This window comes from Musca vetustissima, unplaced genomic scaffold (assembly GCF_032173495.1).
Source record: "Musca vetustissima isolate MV318-11 ecotype Yass unplaced genomic scaffold, APGP_CSIRO_Mvet_v1 utg102940, whole genome shotgun sequence".
NCBI classification, from domain to species: Eukaryota; Metazoa; Arthropoda; class Insecta; order Diptera; family Muscidae; genus Musca; species Musca vetustissima.
In genome coordinates, this window is record NW_026885529.1 from 37,651 (window position 1) to 64,109 (window position 26,459).

The following is a 26,459-nucleotide window of genomic DNA, read 5'->3' on the forward strand; positions in this document are numbered from 1 at the left end:
CAAAATCAGCCTTCGTCCCATTTTGACTAATGACAAAAAATTATCATAAATTAAAAACGTAGTAAAGGTGGACATCATTTAAAATATAATAAAACATATGTATAAAATTTCAATTAATTAAAATTAAAAAAATTAAATTAAAAAATAATAATGTACAATTAAACTAAAATAAAAAACAAACTATGACTATTAACATGATTTCTTGATGTTGTTGGTTTTTCTATTTTTCATTTTAATAATATAGTTGCCTAATTTTCTTTAATTTGTTCAATTTTGTGTTTTGTATTTCTATTTGTAGTGAAAAATCTTAAATTTCTTAACATAGTTTTGCTTTGTTGTGGTTGTTGTTCAGAAATGAAGTAGAGATTCCACTAAGAGTAGTAAAAACAAACAATATTCGGCTTTAATAAATATAATTATGTGGGAACACTGCACGTGCTGGCAGATAGTCAGGATCATTTTGATTGCGATAGCGACGGGCTAAAAATACAGCAAGTACCTGGAAGAGAGAAAAAAGGAGATTAATAAAAATCATCAATTTTTAGTTGAATAAATTAAAAAATAATATATAAAATTAGTAAACTTAAAATAAAAATAAACAATAATAATAAAAAGATTAAAAAATTAATCAAAGTGTAAAAATGAAATTAAAATATAAATAATGTAGAAAACGACAATCAAAGCTAAATCGGGCGATTTCAGTATTATTTTTCATATCTCGAATCTGGTTCAAAAATAATATCCTACACTAATTTATGCGTGTAAACAAAGAAGCTTATACGAGGGCAGTTCGGAAAGTTCTTAGCCTAGCACAGAAAGCACGGTATAAACAGAAAAAAGTTAGGTGTTTTGGAAACTTCCATCTCTGTTATGAACATTTATTAAATTTTGTTTCGACCTGCCAACTCTTTCATATATAAACAGGTGTTCAAAAAAGACGCATCCGCAATTTTTTACAATGGAAAAATTTGAAATGCGTGCTTTCATCGCGTCTTGATGCGTCTTTTATGAACACAAAATTTAATATGTGTTCATAACAGAGATGGAAGTTTCCAAAACACTTAATTTTTTTCTGTTTATACCGCGCTTTATGCGCTAGGCTAAGAACTTTCCGAACATTCCTCGTATATAAATTCAAAAAATCCAGAAATATTTTATAAATGTTACTACATGGACTGGTTGTATCTAATGTGAATCAAATGACAGCAGAGTGAATTTAGTAGTCAGAGGACAACACCAATAGATAAGTGTAACTTCGGTTTTTGGCTGAACCATAGGATATGGGAAATCGCTACTTGCTGGTAGAGTTGGTTGTGAATTTCTATTCGTCATTTTGGCTGGGAGAGCAGTGAAACGAATACACCGAATTCCTTATATAGATTTAGGGGTAAATAATTGATTTACTCTGGTATTTGAAATGTGTTCCTTTTCAGATCTGAAGGTTACATACTTATAGGTTCCCGATAAACAACAAACGATCGAAAATAAATTTCAGAGATGTGCCGATTGAGATTTCAATAAATAACAAATTTATATGCTACTAAAGGGGAATTCAGGTGGCTAAACATGTGTCTTGGATTTGCTTCAATAACAATGGAAATTCGAATTTAAAAAATAAAATCTAAGGACCCTAACTACAATCATGGAGCACCTGTTGGCCTGAAAAAATAATTTAGAGTCGCAATGCTGAATTCTACGGCAAATCACTAATGTAAAAGCCAACATAAATGAGGGTTTCCAGGTTATAACAGATCTAGTGTCACTATGCTAATGTCAGACGAGCTGTGACAATCTCCTTTTATTCTTGAGGGGACATCTTTATTCAAAAACATTGAGATTGCAATTTGCCAGAAACTGTTCTAACAGCTCCATAAAATAACTCAATGAGATACAATTTGAATGAATAATTTAAGACTACATATTTTAAACTACAGAAGACATTTAGAAAATCTTTAATAGCTTAAGAGGAAAGGTGATCTGCCTTGGGAAAAATCTCTTAAAAGTCGTATATCTTTAGAAGTTCTTTTGAAATGGAAGAACCACATCAAAACATATCTTTAAGGTTATCTAGACCCTTTGAAGGTCTTCTATCTTAGATAACCCTCCCAAACATCTATGTAAGACCTAATATATTTAGAAGATATATATTCTACATCCAGAACCACTCTCTAGACGACCACTTGAAGGTTTTATATCATAAGTAGATCTCTTGGCAAATCTTCCATCTTTAAAAAGGCCTCTGGAAGTCTTTCTCTACAAACATTCTCGATAGTAGGCTCTCACTAGGAATTCATCTCCTAACGAGTTAGACCTCATTCGATACATTGTGCAACACTTCGTGTGCAACATTAATCAGTCAATATTTTGGTATTTTGTGTAAATTTTTATCAAAAATATATTTATGGTATCTACACTGGTAGCCAATAATAATGCAACTTAAAGTTTTAAATCGGGTGCTCTATTCACATAAAAAAACTAAAGCAAAACTCGTTTGGAAAGAAATAATAGGTTTGTCGATAACTTACTGAGTAAAAATTACCCAGTAACTTCTGTTGAGAGAGTTCAACGATATTGGTGAGAGGGTTATCATTTGATATAACCTCAAGAACAAAGCGTAGACGAGCTGTGGTAACAGGTCTACATACCCGGAAACGTCAAGAAAGCCATTTATTTCCTGAAAAGAATCCGAAAACTAGATTGGCTTTCGCAGAGGCTCATATCAATTGGAATCCGACTCAGTGGAGAAATATTCAGCCTTATTCTGGATATTTGCTAGGGAGATATCTCGCATGTAAAAAAAATTCGCTTTCACATTCTCGCCTTATTCTGAATGAATAGGGAGATGCAAAAAATGCGAGATGCGGATTCGAGTTTTCGAAAATGGTGGTTGAAAAAAAGATTCGTGTTGCCATATCGTAAATTAAGTTGCAATGTGTGTGGCCATATTGTAATTTAAGTTGCATTGTGTGTTGCCCCATTGTAATTTAATTGTGTAACATTTTTCAATATATTATTTATTGATTTTTGTTATTAAAAATTGTTAATTTTTATTGTTATTTAAACTATATAGCAATACAAATGTGAAATATCAAGAATCCGCTGTATAAATGCTTTGTAATTAAAAGAAAATAAATTAAAGTTTGAAAATATGGCAACCTACAATATGGCATGTGAAACAACTGTTCATTGTTTTGATGCAATTTGTTGCAACTACTACAATAGATTACAAATAAAAGAACATTTTTTATGATGGCAAAAACACAACGAATAATAGGAAGGAATCTGCGATTTAATTAATTAATACACAGTTTATTATTTCACTACATAATTGTGTGCCTTTTTATTTAATTCCGATATTTTATCTCCCCAAATTCTTAAAATCATAACATAGATTTTTTTTTGAAAAAAAAATTTTTTTTTGTTCTTTCATAATTATTATTTAAATTTTTCACTCTTAAGGGGCTCATCAGGCAAATTTGGGCTTTTAAAATTTTTTCTTGAGAGACAGATCCTCACCCAAAATGTCTGTATTTCGTCTCCAAAAATCAAACTCGACTTAAATATGCCTTATTACCTTCATACATTTCTTGGCAATACTTGGTTCAGCATGCATCGTTATCAATGGGATTTCCAATGGCATTTTATTGGTTGTTTTCTAGTTAAAAATTTGGTTACTATCATTTATAATATTCTAAATCGTCATAGAATAAGTATTGTGTAAATATTTTTCATAAAAATAGTTATTACTTATGTTTTTGTAGTCAACTCACTTTAAATTTATTAGCGAAAAATTTCGCACAAAATTTCATCTCATTCTCCTACTCCCTGTAATTCAGAATACCTAATTTTTCCCCAAAGCGGATTTTTTCGCTTTCGAACTTCATTCAGAATAAGGCTAAAGCGAGAATGCGAAAAAATTCACAGGAAAATGTTGTTCAGAATAAGGCGAACGGAAAGAGCGAGTAAATTCACATGGAATTGACATCCAGAATAAGGCTGATTATGTTCTCGAATTAATTAAATTAAGGCTCAGGCGCGAACTAATATGCGGTGAGAAGGCCTATAAATGAACAAAACAACAGATCTTCACCCTACAGAAACATATTTGTAGTATAATATATAGCAAAATAAAAATAGAGTTTCACAAAGATTTGCCAAGAGATCTTCTCAAAGGTTCAGGATGCGAAGAATCGTCAATAAACAACTAATTTATTATTTGTTGAGTCGCACACCCTTGCACTTAACTTCAACCAAAGTTTTCAAACAGAATGATAGGACTATTTGCAATGAAGTTGCAAGCCTCATTTGAAACATTACTATACCTCAGCTAATGGCATTGGAGCGAATTATATAAGAATCGTTGAATAAGGTCTATATCGATTATGTCTTCCTTTGAAACTGTGTAAACCACTAAATTGCAGCAAATATTGATGGATAGTTTTCCAAAATTCCTGAAACTATCGAAACTGGGAGTAAAGTTATATGGCCGCTATATGTAACCATAGACGAATATTGATAACGTTTTTATGTCCCATTTTTTAATATTTTCAATGTACAATCTAGCGGTGGATTTTTATACCCTACACAACTATGTTGTCAGGGTACAGCTTTGTGCAGCCCCAAGAGTTTGTAACGCCGCGAAATATTGGTCCTAGAACCACCTTTAAGTATACCGATAATATCTCGAATAGCTGAGTCGATTTAGACATCTGTGTCCGCCCATTATGGACCAATTTTCACGACATTTTGAATGTAGGATGGATTCTGACCAATGAAGACTCCTATTGGTTTTGGTAGAGATCAGGTAATATTTAGGGGTGAAATGGACTTTATTTTTGTTTGATTTTCTGGTCGCTCTAGAGGCCACAATTATGGCACAACATCGCGATTTTTTTAATGCTCGGTCCAATGAATAAACATGCCGGTTTGGATAAAGATCGGCCAATATTTAGCGGGGGAAATGGACCCTGACGTATATATTTACCCCCAAGGGACATAGACCCGAGAAGTTGATAGTATATCCAAAGTGGTGGTTGACCTTTAAATTGATACCAATTATATTGCTGTATGTACTCGGATGTGGGAGTTACACTTAAATATGTACAGGTGCTTACGTATTCATATATTATTAATAATCCATTATCACACTGGAGGGCAGAAATATAGCGCTGATCGCTTTCCCAGTTATGGTCAAGGAAAACATAATTTTTTGGTGTTTTTTCGAATCGATCTACAGGCCACAATTATAGGCCAAACATCACAGCACAACCAACGGTGAAGAGAATATGGACAGGGTAATTAGAAGGGCTGCACTGAATTTTTTACCCTTGGAGCACCGAATTGTTTTCTGCAATCTTAGAACAAATTCTGGTTCACAGATTTAATGCAACTATCCTAAATAAGATATGCACAAAATTTGACATCGCTACATCCTTGCATTCGGGAGATACAGTACATTCTTTTGGAAAAATTAAAGCTAATATCGAAAAAAAAAACCAAATGCAAAATCGAAAAATTAAAGTCCAATATCAAAAAAACCAAAGGCAAAATCGACAGAAAAATCATTTTAAATTATTCTCTATATTTTTACAAGAATGAAAAATAATTCTGAAGGCAGAATTCGTAGAATTTGAATACGAAGCGATTTAAATAATTTGGACTGTATACACAATTTAGTACTGTACACAAATTTACCCTCTTCTCTATATTGAAAAGTTCATAAATTTTCCAAAATTTTGATTTTTTTGTTTGATTTTTCTTTTGATATGTGTCGCCCATAATCAGGTCTAAACATATGAAATCCAAATAATATATATATTAACTAGCTGCATATTAAATATAAGCTCTAAACAAGGGTTAAGGAAGAAACCAGTGAGCGGAGCAGTATAGTCGGACGGGGCCAACCATACGATACCCTACACAACTTCCATTAAAATCTAACTTTCTGTGGTTCTATATTCTGAGATTGGGCAATATTTCGCGATATTTGCACACTTTTGAATGGCTAGTGGTCAGCAAATGTTACTAATAATCAGTACAGCCCCTCTAATTACTTGTCCAGAATCCCTTCACCGTGGGTTGTGTTGTGATGTTCGGCTTTCGACTCGAAAAGCACAAATAATTAAGTTTTCGGTAAACTTTATCCGAAAAATTATTATCTGATCATCACCTAGCATTTTGGGCGTAGTCCTTGACCATAACTGGAACCTCATGGAACATTTCAAAGCGATCAGCGCGATATTTCCGCCCCCCAGTGTGGTAATAGGTTACTAAATAATATTTAAGAGTAACTCCCGCATACGAGTACCTACGGCAATATAATTGGTATCAATTTAAAGGTCAATCACACCTCTACGCTATATTAACAACTTCTCGGGTCTATGTCCTTCAGTGGTAAATATATATGCTATAAAATACAAATTTTGTAATTTTTCGCACAAAAGTTAGGGTCCATTTGACCCGCTAAATATTGACAGATCTTTATCAAAACAGGCATGCTTATTCTTTGGTCCGATTCCCTTCTCCATGCAAAAATTCGCGATGTTTGGGCCATAATTGCGGCCTCTGGAGCGACCAGAAAATCAGAAAATCACGGACAAAAGCGTCAATAGCCCACCTAAGAAAATATATTGAAGGGTTTCCTCTAAAGAATAAAAACACCACTTGAAAGTCTTCTATCAATAGAAAAATAGATCTTTCCATTAAAGTGTAAATCTTTAGTAATTTTCTAGAGAATCTTCAGAAGACGTCTAGAAGACCTCCTGTCTTTAGAGATCGTTTTAAGGTATTTAAAAAACCTTCCGTCTTTTGACGGGCTCTTAGTAGATATCTTGCAAGTCGAGAAAGTCATCCCTATGTAGACGTATTTGAAGTTCTCCAACCTGTGGATGATCATTAGAAAGAATTTTATCAATAAAAAAGATAATAACAAACAATAAAAAAAATTGAGAAAATAATTTAAAAATGTGCACTACTTAACAAAAAGCTAAATAAAAACAAAAGAACCAAATAAAAAAAAAACTTTGAACTATAACAAATAAACAATCAAAATTAATTAATTGTTCTCACCCAATATTTTATGACTCTCCGGTTATGTGGAAATGTATTTTTCTTGTATGTAATTCTCTATTCGTAGTAGGCCATAAAAGTGAAGGTAATTGAATGGAACGGATATAGGTTATAGTTTATAATAATTATGAGGATGATTTAGGTATAATTTTTTGGAATGAAACCCTTTTCTTGTGGATATGTTAAAATGAAAAGAAAATAAAAAAAAAGAAAATTTCAAAAATATATATTTTTGTGGGAAAATACTTTAGGAGTTTGTTTGTGATTTAAGATTATAACGAAGGCTGTAGAGTTGTCGGTTGATTGATGCCTGTTTTTTTGTAAATAGCAGATAATTGGGTAAGCTACAGTTTTGGGGATTTTGATGACTAGGAGGGCGGCTTACATAACTAAAAAGTCTCTAAATATAGTTATAAATGTAGATGTATGTACTTATATTAATGTATATATTATTTAATGGGTTTTGTATATATGTAATAGTATAGATGTATATAATGTTTTTTATATATAGATAAGTAATTATGTTTCAATGATTAATGCATATTTAATTATGTAAATGAAGAATAAATAATTAGATTGTGATAGAATGTATGTAGGTTGGTTGGTTAATGTGTGTATGTAAGAATGGAATTTTCTTCATGGTTAAGATCGTAATATATGTAGGAATGGGGGAGAGTGGGCTTTGGTGTTGTGTTATTACAAAAATCATTTTGTTGTTTAATTACATTTTGTTTTTTTATAAACATTTAATGGAATGTGTAATGGTGTATTTGTAAAATATCGAAAATATTTTACATTTTGTTAATATTATTGTTGTTGTAGTTGTATATAAATACAATTTTGTTTTATGAGTTTATCCATATGTTAACACCATTTCCATTTTTTTTACTTTTATGACTAGCATGAATTATTTGGGTCAATTTTTAATGTGGCAAGAAAAGGAGGAGGGGTGTTAGGGGGATTTAGATGCAAATGGGAAAGTGTGAAATGGATTATATAATGTAATTTGTATGTATGTCTATATATAGTTAATGTAATGTAAATCATATTCGTATAAATCATTTCATTATTTTTCGTATTGAATTGTGTTTTGCTTTGCTTTGTTGCAGTTGGTGTATTTAAAGAAATGCACTGGGCAAACCACGTGGATCTTTTTGATTGCGATAGCGAACGGTTAACCAAACACCAATGAACTGATGAGGTCATTCCATTTGTTAGTAGCAAATTTTGGGGAAGAAAAAATACAAAATGTCGTTAATTATTATTAGTCATTTGAAAAATCATTTTAAATTTTGAAAAATAGTAATTCTACTTACCTCTGTAAAACTAAAGAATATACCCAAACCACCGCACAATTTGAATGCATAGTTGATTTTATCCTCCAACTTGGGCAGACATGGTGGACACTGGCAATTGGTATCGTAGGAACCGACACAGCATTGTTTGTTTACCACCTCACAGGATTCGTCAGCCGTGGTATTTGTCGAATTGAAACCACAACAGAGGAAGGTGTCCTGCACTTGTTTGTGCATTGATGCCGGCACTCGATTCCATCCTTCTTCGGCAAATTCCTGTTGCTGTTCCGAATTCACGGCCAAACATGAACTGGCAATGGAGAATTGTATCAGGAAGAGCAAGAACAAAATGATCATGTACTGTTCGAGCGGAACAGAATATTTAAATGAATTAAGGAAAAAACCAGAAATTTGCATAATAATTTTAAGTGTGATTGTGTGTGTGTGTACGCTACAAAGTCATTTAGTTCAATGTGTTAAATAAGATTAAAATTTTTTCATTTTCTTTTTTGTTTTTTTTCGTATGCATAATATATTTTCAGCTTTATAGCTTTCTCTAGAAATTGCATAATGAAGTAAAAGCAATATAAAAAATACAACAACAACAAGACAATAGAGATAAATACAAAGGAATTGTGAGTTCCATCGACCATGTCATGATGATAGAGTCATTTCATCCAGGTTCGTTTAATGTTTATATTTACAATTTGAATAAATTGTTATCCTTTGTTTATCCTCCACACTTTGAACAGAGTTTACAATATCTTTATTTAAAGAAATGATGTAAAATATACACTATTTTAAACAGGCACAAATCAGATACATTTGAATCATGCTTTGTATAAATGAATGACTTGCCTCACATTATCACATTTTTTATTGGTCGCAGCCTTATTGGAAAGTCATTACTCTTACCAGATTTGAGCTATTTTTGGCTACAGTTCAAAATGCTCAAAGCCATATAAAAGCGAACCTGCCTTTCCCTCCTGCGTGAACAGAAGGGGAAGGCCACGAAAAAGATGGAAAGATCAAGTGGAAGACAACATTGCCGAAGATGGTCTTTCCAATTGGAAAAACTGCGCAAAAGACCGACACGCCTGGAAATCTTTTTTAAGCTCAGCATATGGAATGAAAGCTCTGTCACACGTAAGCTATGTAAGTTCAATCTAATTTTTTGAGTCGAATCTGAATCCGAAATAAATGATATTATACACAGTCGAAACACGCCTGTGTATGGAGTAAAATTCTATGACGATTTTTGTCCCCATATAGGCGTATTCTGCCATAGTATGGGGGATAGTCTTTACTCGGAGTAGTCAGTTTTTACCCTACAAAGTGTTGAATTCTAAGCGATGTTGTAATATATCGTGATAAAAAAACTCGAACCTGACGATAATGAAATATATCGGTAGGCATTTAGGCATCTCCTCCAAGTAATGATACCTCCTGAAGGAAAGAATTGAAATACAAAACTAAAATATTGGGTTCGAAATTGACATATATCGGTCATTAATTAGGCATAGCTATCATATAATGATAACCCTAAATATTCGCTAATTCCTACACTATGTAATCAATATTGGTCCCCCTTTAGGCATAGCCTCATATAACTTTGCAATCTAAATTGCAGTAGTTTGAGGATTGTATACTCTACCATGCGTTATTAGTATCAGTCCACGCTTTGGGGTTTTCATAGCTTATGAAAAATCCCCATTAAAAATTTGCTGAAAATTGTATATGGTGTACTTAAGGTTTACAAAAATCTTTTTTTTTTTTTTTTTTGGAAATATCGGTAAAGGTTCACTTGTTGGTATGTTCTCTATATTTTCATTTCAAGCATCTGCCAGTATACCTATGGTCATAGTTCGGCCCTGCGAATTTAACCCTTTTTTCACTTGTTAAGAATATTTTTTCAGGGACCAACTGAGGCATTGATTTTTTAAAGAAAATTTGTCTAGGCCCACACAAGGAGTTGATTTTTTAGAGACCATTTTTCTAGGCCCACACAAGGTGTTGATTTTTTAAAGAATTTTTTAAGGCTCAAACAATGCGTGGATTTTTTTTCAAGGATCAATAGAAGCCCAGACCAATAGAAGCGTAGAATTTTTAATGAATTTTTCTCAAGGATCAATAGAAGCGTAGATTTTTAATGAATTTTTCTCAAGGATCAATAGAAGCGTAGATTTTTAATGAATTTTTCTCAAGGATCAATAGAAGCCCAGACCAATAGTAGCGTGGATTTTTAAAGGAATTCTCAAGGACCAATAAAAGCGTCGATTTTAAAAGGAATATTTAGCATGGACCAATGGAAACGTGGACTTTTGAAGGGGCACTTTTCAAGGACCAATAGAAGCTTGGGGATGCAATTAAACATTTCGGGTCTTGGCGGTTGAAAATATTCCAGGTGAAATTTTTGAATACAACTCCATGTCCAAACATATCGCCCATATAAAAGTCCCACCCAATTCAGGGTTTTTGGAGAAAGAAAACTAGTTTTGCAAAAATGTTTCGATGTAGGTCCATATTTAAAGAACTCAGACCATATTCCGGTAAAGAAAAACTTCTGACTTTTTACATAGGATCCGCGAAGGTCTTGCACAATCTAGGGAATTTTATGTTCCTAGCACGATTCATAAAGACGTAGCCGCATATAAAATACCCGATTGCGGAAACTATCACCCTATAGGGAAATATTTGCGAAGGCCTTGAAATTGGCTCATATACTCGACAGATGATCACAGATGGCAAATGGATAACAATGATTGACACTCTTTCAAATTCCGGTTGTGTACGTAAACAAATATTGAAATTAATTGAGAAACAGAAGAGGTCTATGAATATCACCAAGAAGAATGGCGGCCCACACTCGACGGAGGAGTGATAGCTAGTGTTTATTGCAGAAATGCATTTAAGGGGACCCCCCCCATTCTCGGGGTCAAAATTTTTGTCGATATAGTTCGAATCTACACTGATTAAAGAATGTCTCTACAAAAATTCAAGTGAAAATCTCAAGAACTCTTGAAGATATAGCCGATTTATTGTATCAGCATCAAGTGACGGCTGAAGGGCTTCTCAAACTTTAAACGCGTTTTTCTCTAAACATTTTTTTGCGAATGGCGGCACGATAACTCAAAAACTAATAACCCAATCGGTTCCAAATTTTGCAACGTTTCTCTGGGAGTGTATAGCTCTCGTATGAACTAGGATAAAGCCAATCGGTGAAGATCTTCCTTATTTTTTAACTTGGTTTTTGGTAAAAAATCGGCGATTTTTCAAAAATATTTTTTCAAAGGTCCACCATTTTGTTAATTTTAGAGCGAAGTCAATAATCCTAGTTCATACGAGAGCCAGACATGTACTCTTTCTAACACCGTTGGAATTTTCGGATTCCGATGTTCCAGTGAGGAGTTATCATGCCCGCCATCAAAAATAAGGACTTTTCTTTAATTACAAAAAACAACAACAAAACAATAACAAAATTTTTTTGTAAATTATTTTTCTTCTCTTTTAAATCTTCAATTATATATGTGCAAAGTTACAAACCTTAACAAGCATTGGTATTGATTTACCAGCCCATTGAAAATCTTGAAAAAATAAAATTGAGAATGGGGGGGTTCCCTTAATTTGATTTATTTTGGGACTAACTTAACAGCGTGAAACTTGTCTAATCCGTTCCTTAAAGAATAGTTACGCCAGGGTTTGGAATTTTGGCTTGTAAGAATTGCACTGATGTCAGGGATGTTTTATCGACATTTGCAACTGTGACTAGTTGTCACGGGAAAATTAATCGGAAATTCTTCCCTCCAGCACTTCGATCTGTCTCAAACATAAACTTCGGGTTAAATGTTGTTACTCTACTCATTTCAAGAGTTTTTAGTGAGTGTGGGGGCACTGTACCGGTCCATTGCTATCGTATGTATTCGTCAGGTATTTTGGTCACCATTTCCAACCAAATTGGCGGTAATTAAATATTTTGGATTTTCATTCGATTCCGAATCTCCCTACAAAAAAAAAAAAAAAATATTCCCCCTTATTACAGAAAACCTCAAAATTAGAATTTCATACATCGTTTGCATTCGTCACACTGTATTTCCGATTTGTAGTTTTACGTTTCTTTTCCTCCTGGAAGTCTCGATCAATTGCAGGTATTTTGAATGTCCACCTCATGACCGTTTTTGTTTCTTTTTATTCAATAGTAAATGCTTGCCTGTCCTACGTTATGGGACTGCCAGCTATCGTTGCCTAGAAACAATGACTCCTTGAATTTTGTGCAGTGATTAGGTCCTTGATTTGTGTTTACATTTTTACTTTGGGTGGCAATATCTCCTGCTATTTATGTTAAAGGACGACAATGTCTCTCTGTTGTCTGTTGAAATTTGCATAGTGTGGGTCAAATCAGACATACCATTCGCTTAATATTGGATTTATAAAAAATTAAAATTTTCACCCTTTGTGGTGGAGGTACATGAAGGAGGGAACCGATAAATCCAATCTTCTAATAATATACAGGCTTACTAAAAATATTAGGTTTTATAACGTTTAGTTCAAATCGGATAGTCAGTGCTCATGATATTACAAAATAATTTTCAGCAAAATTTTGACCATTTTGTGGGAAAGGTATCAGAAGGAGTGGACCGATATTCCCCATCTTGAAACTTGAACTAAATGTGGAAGAAATATTAAGATGTGCAATATTTGGATGGAATCAGTTATCCCCTTCGAGATTTATTGTGCGCACCAGCCGGCCAGAGGCGAAAATTTGTAAATCATCTCCAAATTGCCTGAATAGGATTTGGTCCAAAAAACATGGGTCTGAAACTAATGTTTCGATGAGACACATTTTTACCGTATCATTATCTTGCCCATTAGCCATAACGCTGTGGGTATAAAAATGTACTCCTGTTTTCTGATGGTCCTCCCAAAATCTTCTTCCCAAATCGTCTATAAAAATCTGCAGCTCATATATATATATATCCCTTTTCTCCGAAGTTCCTTTGGTTCTGGTCATCCTTAAAGAAATATTTTTGAGTCATCTACCTCTATGCCACTTATTGTTACTCGCATGGTTGACAAAATCAATAACTTTGGCTCCGATAGTATTTGCATAACTATTCATGGGTAATCATACTTTTGGGACCGGATTGTACTCGAAGAAGTCTACTTCTATTTGAAAAACAAAGGACTGTGCCTCTGATGGCCGTGTTCTAATTAAAATTACTTTCTTTGTGTTTGAGGTGAACTGTGTTCCTTTTATCCTTCTCCTCCTCCATCTCCACATTCACCTCTCCGACCACAACTCCCCCACCATCATTCACATTTGTTTATTATTGTCAATTATCAATGGGGAATTTCATATTATTCCATATGTGTAGGTGCTGCTACTATCCTCCTTCCTCATCCTTTGTGTGCTTTGAAACCTTTTTGCATTTTAATTTTTTGTCATTATGTTTTCACATCTTGTTCATATTGTTGCTGTTGTTGTATTGGGGGGCTTATGACTAAATTTGTTGTTGTCTCCTTTAATAGTGTGGAATTTTATGAGGTCGACTGTGTGACTGTCTGTCTGTTTTTTTTTTTTTTTTTTTGTGGTAAAGTAGTTGACGTTGATGATGTTGTTTTCATTATGTTCCAAGCAGAATATAAAAAATAAGAAAAAAACAACAACAACAAAAACAATCTCATACATTGAGCAGGCGACGCATGTCGTCACAGCAGGAAGGGGGGTCGGTCGTTCGGCCATACAAAGTAATTGTGATAACATTCTTCTGTTCACATCACTTGATTACGTTCGCGGGCGTCCTAGATCAGCAAAAAGCTGTGGCACCAAAAGCAAGAGCTGATGTTGTTGCTGTTCTGGTTCATGATGAATACCCTCTTGGCATAGAGGTTTTTATTTTTTGACACACTCCAGCAAAATATAGGTATATATTAAACCACATATATTCTTATGAATCCAAGTAATATTCTATTTTCAATTTCTAAGGCCCGAGGAATTGGGTGGTGGAGGTGGTTGCGGTTGTTGTAGTTGACGCCGCCATGGGGGGGTTTGGGAATACATACTCCATAATTTGTAAAACCCTAATACAATTGACAATGGGTGTTGCTACTGTTGCTGTTGGTTGGTTGGAGGAATAGTTGGAGGGATGCTTGGTTGACTGTCCGCCTGCCCTGGTAGCATCGTCTAGATAATTGTGTTGACATAATAATTATCGGCAGCTGAACTCAATTCCCCAAATGTTACTTCTGTTTCAAAAAAATAAAAAAATCATTGGATGTGTGTGTTTGGAGAGATAATTAAAAGTAATCTGAAACAAGCTTCCTTATTTCACTTGAAGATTATGCGGAAATATTTTTTTATGAAAATAAATAAAAAATCTACGCCTAGAGGCTGTGGAAGCCTCTGAGGTAGAATTCAATTTAAAAATACACGTCTAGAGCCTGTGGAAGCCTCTGCGGTAAAATTCTATTTAAAAAATCCACGCCCGGAACCTGTGGAAGCCTCATACGAGAAAATTCTATTTAAAAAATCCACGCCTGGAGCCTGTGGAAGCCTATTACGAGAAAATTCTATTTAAAAAATCCACGCCCGGAACCTGTGGAAGCCTCATACGAGAAAATTCTATTTAAAAAATCCACGCCTGGAGCCTGTGGAAGCCTATTACGAGAAAATTCTATTTAAAAAATCCACGCCCGGAACCTGTGGAAGCCTCATACGAGAAAATTCTATTTAAAAAATCCACGCCTGGAGCCTGTGGAAGCCTATTACGAGAAAATTCTATTTAAAAAATCCACGCCCGGAACCTGTGGAAGCCTCATACGAGAAAATTCTATTTAAAAAATCCACGCCTGGAGCCTGTGGAAGCCTATTACGAGAAAATTCTATTTAAAAAATCCACGCCCGGAACCTGTGGAAGCCTCATACGAGAAAATTCTATTTAAAAAATCCACGCCTGGAGCCTGTGGAAGCCTATTACGAGAAAATTCTATTTAAAAAATCCACGCCTAGAGACTGTGGAAGCTTCTGAGGTAAAATTATATTTAAAAAATCCACGACTAGAGGCTGTGGAAGCCTCTGAGGTAAAATTCTATTTAAAAAATCCACGCCTAGAGACTGTGGAAGCTTCTGAGGTAAAATTCTATTTAAAAATCCACGACTAGAGGCTGTGGAAGCCTCTGAGGTAAAATTCTATTTAAAAAATCCACTCCTAGAGACTGTGGAAGCCTCTTACGAGAAAATTCTATTAAAAAAATCCACGACTAGAGGCTGTGGAAGCCTCTGAGGTAAAATTCAATTTAAAAAATCCACGCCTGAAACCTGTGGAAGCCTCTTACTAGAAAATTATATTTAAAAAATCCACACCTAGAGACTGTGGGAGCCTCTTACGAGAAAATTCTATTTTAAAAATCCACGCCTAGAGGCTGTGGAAGCATCTGAGGTAAAATTCTATTTAAAAAATCCACGCCTGGAGCCTGTGGAAGCCCCTTACGAGAAAATTCTATTTAAAAAATTCACGCCTAGAGGCTGTGGAAGCCTCTGAGGTAAAATTCTATTTAAAAATCCACGCCTAGAGGCTATGGAAGTCTGTTTCAATTTCAGATTATGGCGGAAAAATTATTAAGAAGAAAAAAACCAAGTTGAAATTTGTGACAACCTTAACAAAGCTATAAAAATATGATGCGTCTCAAAATAGCCACGGCTTTGAGAGAGAGAAAAAAATTAGCAGACAAAAAACCCTTTGTCTCTCCTAAATGTTTTTTGTCCTTTCATCCCTTCGGCATATTTCTAACGAATGTTAGAATAATAATTCCACTTTAAACATTCGCCTCATTAATCCTGCAGAATTTATTATTGCTCATAGTTGAAATGAGAATTTCCTTATAAATGCCTTTTCTGCCTCGTCTTCAAAGGCAGCAGTTCCACTTAAAAAACGAACTATAAAAATAAACTAGCTTCCACCCATTACCACTTCACCATTCATCCATCCAGCAGTTGCCTCTACTGATGCTTCTGCTATATTATGCGAATAGTTCAGAAAAAAGTTTCATTTTTTTGTGGAATGGTTAATAGTTTATAAAAGCCACGAGGCGCATAAGAATTTTGTTACATTAGGTACTTGTACTAGATTGGGTACTTGGGTGTGTAGAAATACAAAACTTTTAGGTTGGGGGAGTAGAAATATTTCTCGAAAAATACAACAACATCGACTGGTGGGGGTTACATTTTTGTTAGAATTTGAAAAAAAAAAGTTTGACTACTTAACATAAGATGAACATTCTTGTGTTTTAACCATGCAGTTGGCGTACATGTAGGTCATTCTTCAATTGGGAAAATATTTTTGTTCAGCTAACAACAAGGCCGGCCGAATGTGATGTGCTGGTGGCGGCTAATTTGTATGCTAAACTGAGGATGTATTGAAAATATAAAACCATATCGAACTTTGGGATTTTATTTGAGTACTCTACTCTTTACCCCCAAAAAATTATTCTTTAACAAGTAATTACTTATTTACTGTCCGTCAGTATCGCTGACATTTATATACCCTATGGTTTCAGAGATCTTCGGAATTACACACAGGTTTTATTACTCGTTTTATATAAGGAATATGTTTTTATCAAAGATCTAGGCTTGGTAAAGGTAACTGATTATGCAAAGTTTGGTTCAAATCGGACATTCCTTTCGCTCGATATCGACAAGTTGTCTGTTAACATAACTAGTGCATCTCTTCGGATCAGTCATTAAACGTGACTGAGATCCTATGATCCTTTTTACCAGGGTTCGAGAGAGACTTAACGGTTGCCAAAAGTTTACTTACACCGGTACCGATGCTGCAACTCTTCAGGTGCTTCAACCATTTATTCTGCTTATGCTCCACGACTAATCTGTCTGAGCTCATCTGGCTCATTTGCTAGACCATCTTGGATATTCGACCAGCAGGTATAAATCTAGCGGTTGCAGTTGTAATGAATTTTCTTTCTGCATCAGAAGGCATGCAAAGTTCTCTGAAGCGCTGGTTGGTAATCTCTCTGAATCCTTGCCAGTTGGCTTTCCTATGGTTAAGGAAAGAGCGACGTTCAGTGATGATAAACTTGGGCGGTCTGCTTATGAAGAGGTGGTCTGACCCAAAAGAAATGACTGGCTGCCAGTTGATGTCCTGTATTGAACATAGTGGTGCATGAAGAATGCTAGACCCCCAACTCCACTTCTGGTGCGACACGTCATCAGAACGTTGTAACACCATCCCAACGCTATAGGCTACGATTTCATTGAGCCTGGTTTAATGCACCGCCACGACCATAATATTCTTCCGATTCATGAAGTCCACTATCTCGTCTATTTTTCTATGAAGGCTGTTGCAATTAAATTGCAGAAACGATGCACTATCAGGAGTAGGAACATCAACGTTTTAAGAGGAAACTACGTTAGGGTTTGAGGAGAATGTGTAGGCGTTCTGTACTTCGACGAAGAATATGGTAACGTAATCTCTTTCGCTGTAGTATCGCTACCGGGCCAATCCGGTAATTGCCACGTCAATATATTTTTGCTGCATAGATCGGGGTCTTCGACCTGTACATATGGAAAATTTTCACATTTCAAGAAACTAACACACTATTAGGGAACATTACTGGTCAAAAATTAGGGTCGCATTTATCTTCAGAGACTACGGTGAAGTCACTCTCGAACCAGGTATATTTAACGACGTAGCGGTGAGTGACAGATATTTGTCGGACATCTCCATATTGTCTGGTCTAAGAGAATATTAAAATATCTACGCCTAGAGCCTGTGGAAGCCTCTGAGGGGAAATTGTATTTAAAAAATATACGCCTACAGCCTGTGGAAGCCTCTGAAAAAATTTAATTTAAAAAATATACGCATACAGCCTGTGGATGCCTCCGAGAGAAAATTCAATTTAAAAAATTCCACGACTATACCCTGTGGAAGCCTCTGAGAGAGAATTCAATTTCAAAAAACCACGCCTTGAGCCTGTGGAAGTATCTGAGGGTAATTTATTTTTAAAAAATCCACGTCTAGAGCCTGTGGAAGCCTGTGGGGTAAAATTCTATTTAGATGTTTATCTCAAAGGCTTCCACAGGCTCTAGGCATGGATTTTTTAAAATATAATTATACCGCAGAGGCTTCCACAGGCTCTAGGCGTGGATTTTTTAAATAGAATTTTATCTCAAAGGCTTCCTCAGGCTCTAGGCGTGGATTTTTTAAATAGAATTTTATCTCAAAGGCTTCCTCAGGCTCTAGGCGTGGATTTTTTAAATAGAATTTTATCTCAAAGGCTTCCTCAGTCTCTAGGCGTTTATACTTAGAATATTTCGTCCAGGATATAGTTAATTCTCGAAAAACCTTATTGCTCTTATGCGACTAGGAAACATAGGTGACACACTCATGCTGTATAAAGCGATTGATTTTCATGACATTGACTCTGAATCGAAGCATACTGTTGTCTTATCTCCCCAGAATGAATCATTTTGAGCCTACATAAATTGATATAGGTATCTTATCTTTAAACAAATATACACTGCAGTGATTGTTCCTGCATTTATGTGCTCTCAATTTAGCAGCACATTGTTCAACTTGGACATAAGTGCATCTGCCTCTATTGTCTTGTTGATTATACGATATATTGATTTGGTCTTCAACATGGTTTCAATGTTGTTGGTATTTTCAATGTTTCTGTTTTGTTGTTGTTTTAAAAAGGATACAAAGAACAGCATAACTTGATGATGTTTAACAGCACCAGCTAGACCCAATATCGATATTAATATCAAGATTATGCCGCATGCCAGTATACCGCCAACAATGGGTAGATTTGTAACAATTGATGCGGCACGGGCATAGACACCGACACCAATCAGTAGGAAGCCCACCATCTAGAAGAAAATGAAGAAGAAGAGAAAACAAAAGCATTATTAATCAATATATGAGGCAGAAAAAAATAAATAAAACGAAAAATAAAAAAAAAGTCTATCTAAAAGTTTATCTAAGATTTGTTGCATGCACAGCATGTTTAATACGTTTCTTTGCGAGAGTAGTAGGTGGATGGGTAGATGATGTAGTCTCTGACTCAGGTGTGTTTTTTGTTTCGTTTTGCTTATTAACTCCCGCATTGATTACACGAAGTGCAAACAAAATTTGCAAACACACCATGAATTGCCTAAAAACGAATAAATAACAAACAGCAACCAACAACAACAAATTGTTTTATCACCATGGGGGATTATTTCACATTTAGCTAATCAATTTCGATGTAAATCTTATATTTTGGAATAGACATTTCCGGCAATATACACACCACAAAAAAGATGAATTACTTTGCACTTTTATGGAATTTCTTGGAAAAAATGATTCTCTTTATAAGGGTAAAAATTAGAGCATTGAGCCCTAATAGATTTCTTTTATCATTAGGAGAATTCTGTTTTGCAGAAGAAATTTGCAACAGACGCTGCTGAAGAGGTCTACCAGAGGAGGAACAAGCTGCCTTCCCCCGGCAGTGACCATCAGCAAGCTCTAAGTATGGTGGACCATTGTTAGGCTTCGCCCGTAGTCTGAATGCTAACGGACGCCTCCACAGGTTACTGGTAGCGGAAAATTATTCATTGGGTAGCTGTAAACAGTCGCGGATAATTAGCGTGTCCTGGGGCAGATTATCGGAGGCGTGGATTTTTTAAAAACAGTTTTACCTCAGAGGCTTCAAAATGCCCTAGGCGTGGATTTTTTAAATACATATTTACCTCAGAGGCTTCCAAAGGCTCTAGGCGTGAATTTTTTAAATACATATTTATCTCAGAGGCTTCCACAGGCTCTAGGCGTGGATTGTTAAATAGAATTTTACCTCCGAGGCTTTCACAGGCACTAGGCGTGAATCTTTTAAATCGAATTTTCCCCTAAGAGGCTTCCACAGGCTCTAGGCGTGAATTTTTTAAATCGAACTTTCCACTAAGAAGCTTCCACAGGCTCTAGGCGTGAATTTTTTAATCGAATTTTCCCCTAAGAGGCTTCCACAGGCTCTAGGCGTGAATTTTTTAAATCGAATTTTCCCCTAAGAGGCTTCCATAGGCTCTAGGCGTGAATTTTTTAAATAAAATTTTACCTCAGCTGCCGAGTTCTTCAAAAAACTTTATATGGAGCCGAGAATGAGAATGGCGAGGATGGAGGATCATCTTCACGGCGGATAGCTATACCTCGAGATAGTTATCCGGATGTCCAAGAATCTTAAAAGAGTATTGCAGCCACTATCATTTTACATCCAGCGAGGTAGAGGCAATTATCTCCAAATCAAAGCCAAGCAAAGTCTTTGGTCTAGACGGCATATCGATGTTCATGTTAAAGAAGCTTGTATCAATAGGGCTGGGCTATATGACCAAAGTTCTCGAGTTATCAATGTCACAGTTGGCAATTCCTCACATTTGGAAAGTTGCCCGGATTATTCCAATTCTAAAGCCCGATTTCTCTTCTTTCACTAGTAGTCAAGGTTTTAGAGTCTCTATTGCTTCCGTCCCTGAAATAGAGTTTCGTTCTTGCTACCCACCAACACGGTTTCAGGGAATCATATAGCACAACGACGACTTTGCAAGAAATTACTTCCAATATTACGAATAGCCTCAATCAGCGATTACCACCTGAACCGACCATTAAGTCAGCTTTAGATCTGTCCAAGGCGATTGATACAGTGGATCATTCCGAGCTGATATCCGTCATCACAAATTTCACCCTTCCGAGTGATATCAAGCGTTGGCTTGTCAACTACATTAATGGGGGGCAGGCCTTCATTGAGTTCCGTGGCCAAAAATCTAAATATCGCAAGATCAAAATGGGAGTACCGCAAGGCGGTTTTTTGTTTAACATCAATAGCGAACGCGATGAAATCCGTTCAATAAAGTCCTACAACGACATCCTCCTGCAATTTCGGAGAGTAAGATGTTTCTTCGTTGCAATGTTCTCAAAACCCTAAAAAAGGTGCCCCTCCTGCAAGCAAGGTCCTCATGACACACACCTATTCAATTGTCCGTCCGAGACTACAAGTCCATTGGTAGCACAATTTCTCCGGCTACCCTCTTCAAATCCGATTTCCTAATAATTAATTAATATATTTTCCTTCTTCCGTTTTTTTCTATCAATATTTTCAGGAAAGAACTTTCATCAACAGCCAACCTGTTACAACAACAACCAAATGCGCCCGTTTCCACGACAAAGGGATCCACGATCCGAAACGTCCCGAGTCTTACTCAGCTAACGTCTGTCAACTCAGCCCATTGTGTAAAATCAATAGGGCTGCTATAACCACAACCAAACCGTCAGTGCCAACGAAATCTTGAAATCTTAGTGAGTCAATAGAAGTTGTTAATAAAGCGGCAAGATTTCGGAAAATTATATCGAAGCACTGCTCCCCGTAGGTTCTGCTCTTTTAATTACTAGTGTTGTATTCATTTTTTCAAAATAATTGACATATATTAAACCACCAACTACTTTTGCGTTCTGGAGCACCCTAATATACATTCATTAATTGTATTTATATAAATCGAACTGTGATAATTCACACATTTTCATAACTAAACACGCTGAAGACGCAAAAGATTTGATTATTTTTTCATGTTAGGGTCCATTGATAATCATAACGCAATTGCTTTCCAAAAATTACACATCCACGTTTTCCATGGCCACACAAAACATTCGAATCACAAATGGAAATTTCTTACAACAACTGTGAACTAAAAACAATCGATTTGGGGTTCGTAATATTTTCTAAATACTTTTATAGTCCCATTGAACTTCAATACTCCAAAATATGCTACCAATTGTATAATTATTTTAAGCTTCTTCCTAAGACGATAATCGTTTTAGTACGCTGCCGCCGGCAGGTAGTCGTGTTATTAACTTAAAAATCAAACAAATTCCTATAAGAAAACAATAACAAACGATAACTGGAAGTAAAATAAAAAATGCGACTCGGAACTATCACTTTTTTGTTCAGATCATTTACCTCTTTGTTGAGTGTGTGTGATGTGTGTTTCTTTGTGGAATGCCTGTCTGTGGTCACATAATTGCCAGTCAATTAACGTACAAAAAATAAATCCCACCATTTAAGGTCAAACATCAATTGTCGTCGGATGACGAGCTTATGTTTTCATGGGTTGGGGTAAATAAAACTCAAATGTAGGCTCTGTGTTTGATTAGAAAATAAAAAACAATAACAGAGATGACTAAGAGTCCAAAATGAGACACAATAAACATGTGACAGAGAGAAGGAGGAGGTGAGAGAAGAGTCATGTAAAAGAACAGCTGGCCATTGTTTGAATAGAGAAACGGATATCTAATGAAATGTATTCTTTACAAAAAAAACCCTTGGAAAAGGGACCTACAAGATGGATGATTCCAGGACTTTCGATAGGACTTCTATTAAGGCCAACAATGTATGGAGTGCAGCTTCATTAATTAATAAAAATTCTGGATGCATATCTCGTAGAACCGGTGACAATCTTTGTGCATAGTCAGGCGGTTCTTAAAGCCATCAAATCCTGTAATATCAAATCTAAGGTCGCTATCGAGTGTAGATGAGTTTCGGAAACACTTAGAGCTATCTGCAGGGTAAGGTACCAGGACACCGTGACATCATGGGTAATGAAGAGGCAGACGAATTAGCTAGACGAGGATCTCAATCTGCTGATCTAGACTCAATCAAAACCACCATCAACTTTGAGACGTTCTTCGAACGAGCCAATGAAATGTGGCACGACGAATCTAGGTGCAATGTGTCAAGATCTATCTGGCCGACTCTGTCAACCAAGAGAACAAAAAGAGTAATGACAGGAGTCATTAGTGATCATTGCAATATTATGACTTTTACCAGTAAATGGGACCATGATGTTACTGATTACTGCAGACTCTGTGTTGACGACGAGGAGACGGTAACAATCGGGAATCTCCTGTGTCGCTGTCCAATCCTGGTTTACAGACGGCACAGACTAATGGTGCTCACTTTCTACCGTGTCTAAGCTTCTTTTCAACTATCGGAACTGCTTTAATCTACAGCATCATTAGAAACCTAAAGTGGTTGGGAAAGTGCAACCTTCTATCAAATTTTTAATGTCATCGAAACTATTTCCCACCTACCTCCTAATATTTCTTGTTAACTTCTTATCATTTCTATCCCCCCTTTTTCCCCATACAGATCTCTCCATATGTAGTGCTCCAGACACATCAGTGGCTGCACATCCCCAAAGCTAACCTAACCTTGGTTCTAATCGGAAATTCCATTCGCCTGATATTGGATTTAAAAATATGGAAATTTGTTAACATTTGTGGGGGAGGTGCTAGAAGGAGTTAATCAATTAGTCCCATATTCGGATTTGGTCTAGGCTCTGTAATCATAATAGTAGTATATAGTTTGGTTCAAATCGGATAGTTCGTTCGCACGGCCAGACGAAGGGACTGACAGAAATTTGAAAATCGACTCTAAATTGTCTGAAACGGATTTGGTGCAAAGAAACATGGAGTCTAGAACCAATATTTCGATGAGGCACATTTTTATATAAATATAATTTTCCAAAATAGCCGGGCTTCCTCAGGGAAAATCCGATATGAGCCCCTAAACTCAAGTTAAACCAAAATCCGTACTATAAAGTCAGGATGATAAAGGAAAAAAAATATTCTAAAAAAAGTCTGCCCCCTATAGCTAAGGATGTTCCGGCTCAACTTTAGTTTAGTAAAAACGATCAGATTTTTCTGATTTTTTTTTCCAGAGGTAGGTATTTTTACCCTAATTATGGGGATATCTTTTTTCTTTGGGGGACGTACCCGGTAATTTGACCCGGAAGTACGGGTACCCGGTTCCCGGTTAATATAATTGTAAAAATTGAGTGGTGATATGATGGGGTTATCTCAAACCGTTTTGGAGATATAGTCAAAAAACTGGGTTTTGGTTCCCGTTTTTTTTTTTTTTTTTTTTTTTTTTTGAAAAGCTCCGTAAAAGTCGAACTTGATTTCATTATATTTCCTCTCCAACCCTGACTCAGATGCGATATGTGGCTGTATCTGTTGTGGATTAAAAGATCGTTTTTACTAAACTTGAGTTCTTCCGATGTTCTGGATCATTTGGATTCATTCTGGAGCTTTGACTTTTACCTCTCTCTCATGTAAGAACAACCCTCGTACCAGGAAACAAAGCAGCAATGCCGCCGTCACAAACAGCCTAGCCAGCCAGATGTCAGGCAACACAGCAACAATAACAACACATTGTTGCCTTTTGCTGATAGCCAGACTAAGAAAAATGGACTGAGACTTCGGCTGGCTGCTTGCTTCACTGACTGACTGCCTGTCTGTCGGTGTGATTACAATGTAAGCAGGCAAGTGATTGGAAAAAAATGTGTAATACATTAAAAAAGAGGGATGATTTGTGGATGATTTGTGTTTGACTGTCTTCCTGCCATCCAAGCTGATGATGATGAGAATGCTAAAACAAATAAAGCAAAACGAAATCGATATTTTAAAGGATTTCTGAGGAAAGCAGAAAACGAGGAACACAGAGGAGGGGAAGAAAGGTAAGAGATCTGGAACAAAGGGTAAAAAAGCTTAAAGAACCCCCTGCTGAGACAATTTTCTTTGTTTCGAAAGGGCAAATTAGAGCATTTTGCAGGATGTGAAGAGGTGGATATTGGGAACCAAAAGAAGAAGGATATATGACACTGCATATGGCCGTCAGATCCCAAATGTGATGTGCGCTACTGCCTTGTATGTATAATGAGAAACAAAAATCCTGATGACTTTTCAAAAAAAAATCTGCTAAATATGAAATATGAGTTTTTTGTTTGGCACCCTCCTCCTCCTCCTCAACTAACTACTCTTCTTGCTCCACAAAGTTGTGTGATTTGACTTGTTGTAACCTTATAGGGTCAAGTAGCTCCAAATCGGGAAAAAATACTGAACAACAATTATTTAATTAATTATGTATAACAGTTTTCTTTACGCTCTGCTAAATTTTCTGATTGTAATCAGTCAGCAGTTTTGTCTGTTCGCGTTCGTCGCCGTTTTTTTGTTTACGGCTTCATTTTTTTCTTTTGTTGTTGTTGTGGTGGTTTATGCGCCCTTGCCAAGGGCTCAGTAGCTTAGCTTTGTAACCATAAATTGTTTGACATTTCTGTCTGTATGTCTGCCATATCCCACTTACCACATATAAAATATTTAAGGCAATTAATGCATTCTTTGAACACGTAAATCCACCGCACATTTTTGCGTTTTTTTTTTTTTTAAATTATTTCACTCTTCTTTTTGTTTTTTTATTATTTCTTTATTATTATCTATTTCACTGACAGACAAACGCAGGGTATTATCTCTATTATCTCTTTTGTTTCGTCACTGATTTGTGTGGTTTTCTTAGTTGTTATTATTGTTAATAAACTGTTGTTGTTAGCACCACCACTTGACAAATCACTTTCGCTCTTCAAAATACCGTTTTATTTTTTTATTATTATTTAATACAAAAAACTATGCAAATTTTTATGTTAATTTTGGTGTGTTTTTGCTTATTATTTTTGTTGTTGTTCTTTTTCCGTTTCGTTTGCTTTTTTTCTTCCGTCTCTGAACGTTTCCAACAGCAACCGTTCTTGTTATTTTACTGCTTGTGGTTGGAGCTCTTCAATGGGATTGTATGTGATAGGGAGAGTTAGGTCGACTTTTGTATAACAGATGATTGTCATTGTGCTCTCTCTCGCTCGTTCTCTTTCACAAGGCAGTACTGACAACATTGCAATAAAAAGCATGATTGTTAAGACCTGAGCAAGCCGTTAGGTTAATTGGTGGAATTTGTTTGCAAATTTATTAAAGAAAATAGTGATTAGAATAATAAAATTATTGATATTTATAAATTAAATTATAAAAAATATAACGTGATTTATGTTTATTCAGTTGTTGTATAAATTATTTTTATAAAAAAAGTGGAAAAATACGAGACAAATTGTAACCATCATAAGAACCATTGTTCCTTGAAATTAGACATGAAAAAGCTTGGAAATTCTTGATCGTCCGGTAAGTTTTCTTTTCTGAGAATTTATATGCAAATAATGTTATTCAATTTTAAGAACGTACAGTA

The 26,459-nt window shown here is 35.6% G+C and overlaps 1 protein-coding gene across 2 annotated transcripts; it reads right to left on the minus strand.

The window, feature by feature from the left end:
- Nucleotides 1-403: 403 nt before the first annotated feature.
- Nucleotides 404-25,655, minus strand: LOC133332778 (tetraspanin-13-like). Of its 2 annotated transcripts, none has more exons than XM_061541152.1 (4): nt 25,539-25,655; nt 19,078-19,245; nt 8,385-8,723; nt 404-499 (listed from the first exon to the last, which is right to left on the minus strand). In XM_061541152.1, exons 1-4 carry the CDS (start codon nt 25,596-25,598, stop codon nt 404-406), a joined length of 663 nt encoding a protein of 220 aa, XP_061397136.1. In that variant the 5' UTR covers nt 25,599-25,655. The 2 variants fall into 2 exon arrangements, with proteins under 2 accessions (XP_061397136.1, XP_061397137.1); XM_061541153.1 differs by lacking the exon at nt 404-499 and adding an exon at nt 8,176-8,261 and having other exon boundaries at nt 25,539-25,635.
- Between the last annotated feature and the right edge of the window lie 804 nt (nt 25,656-26,459).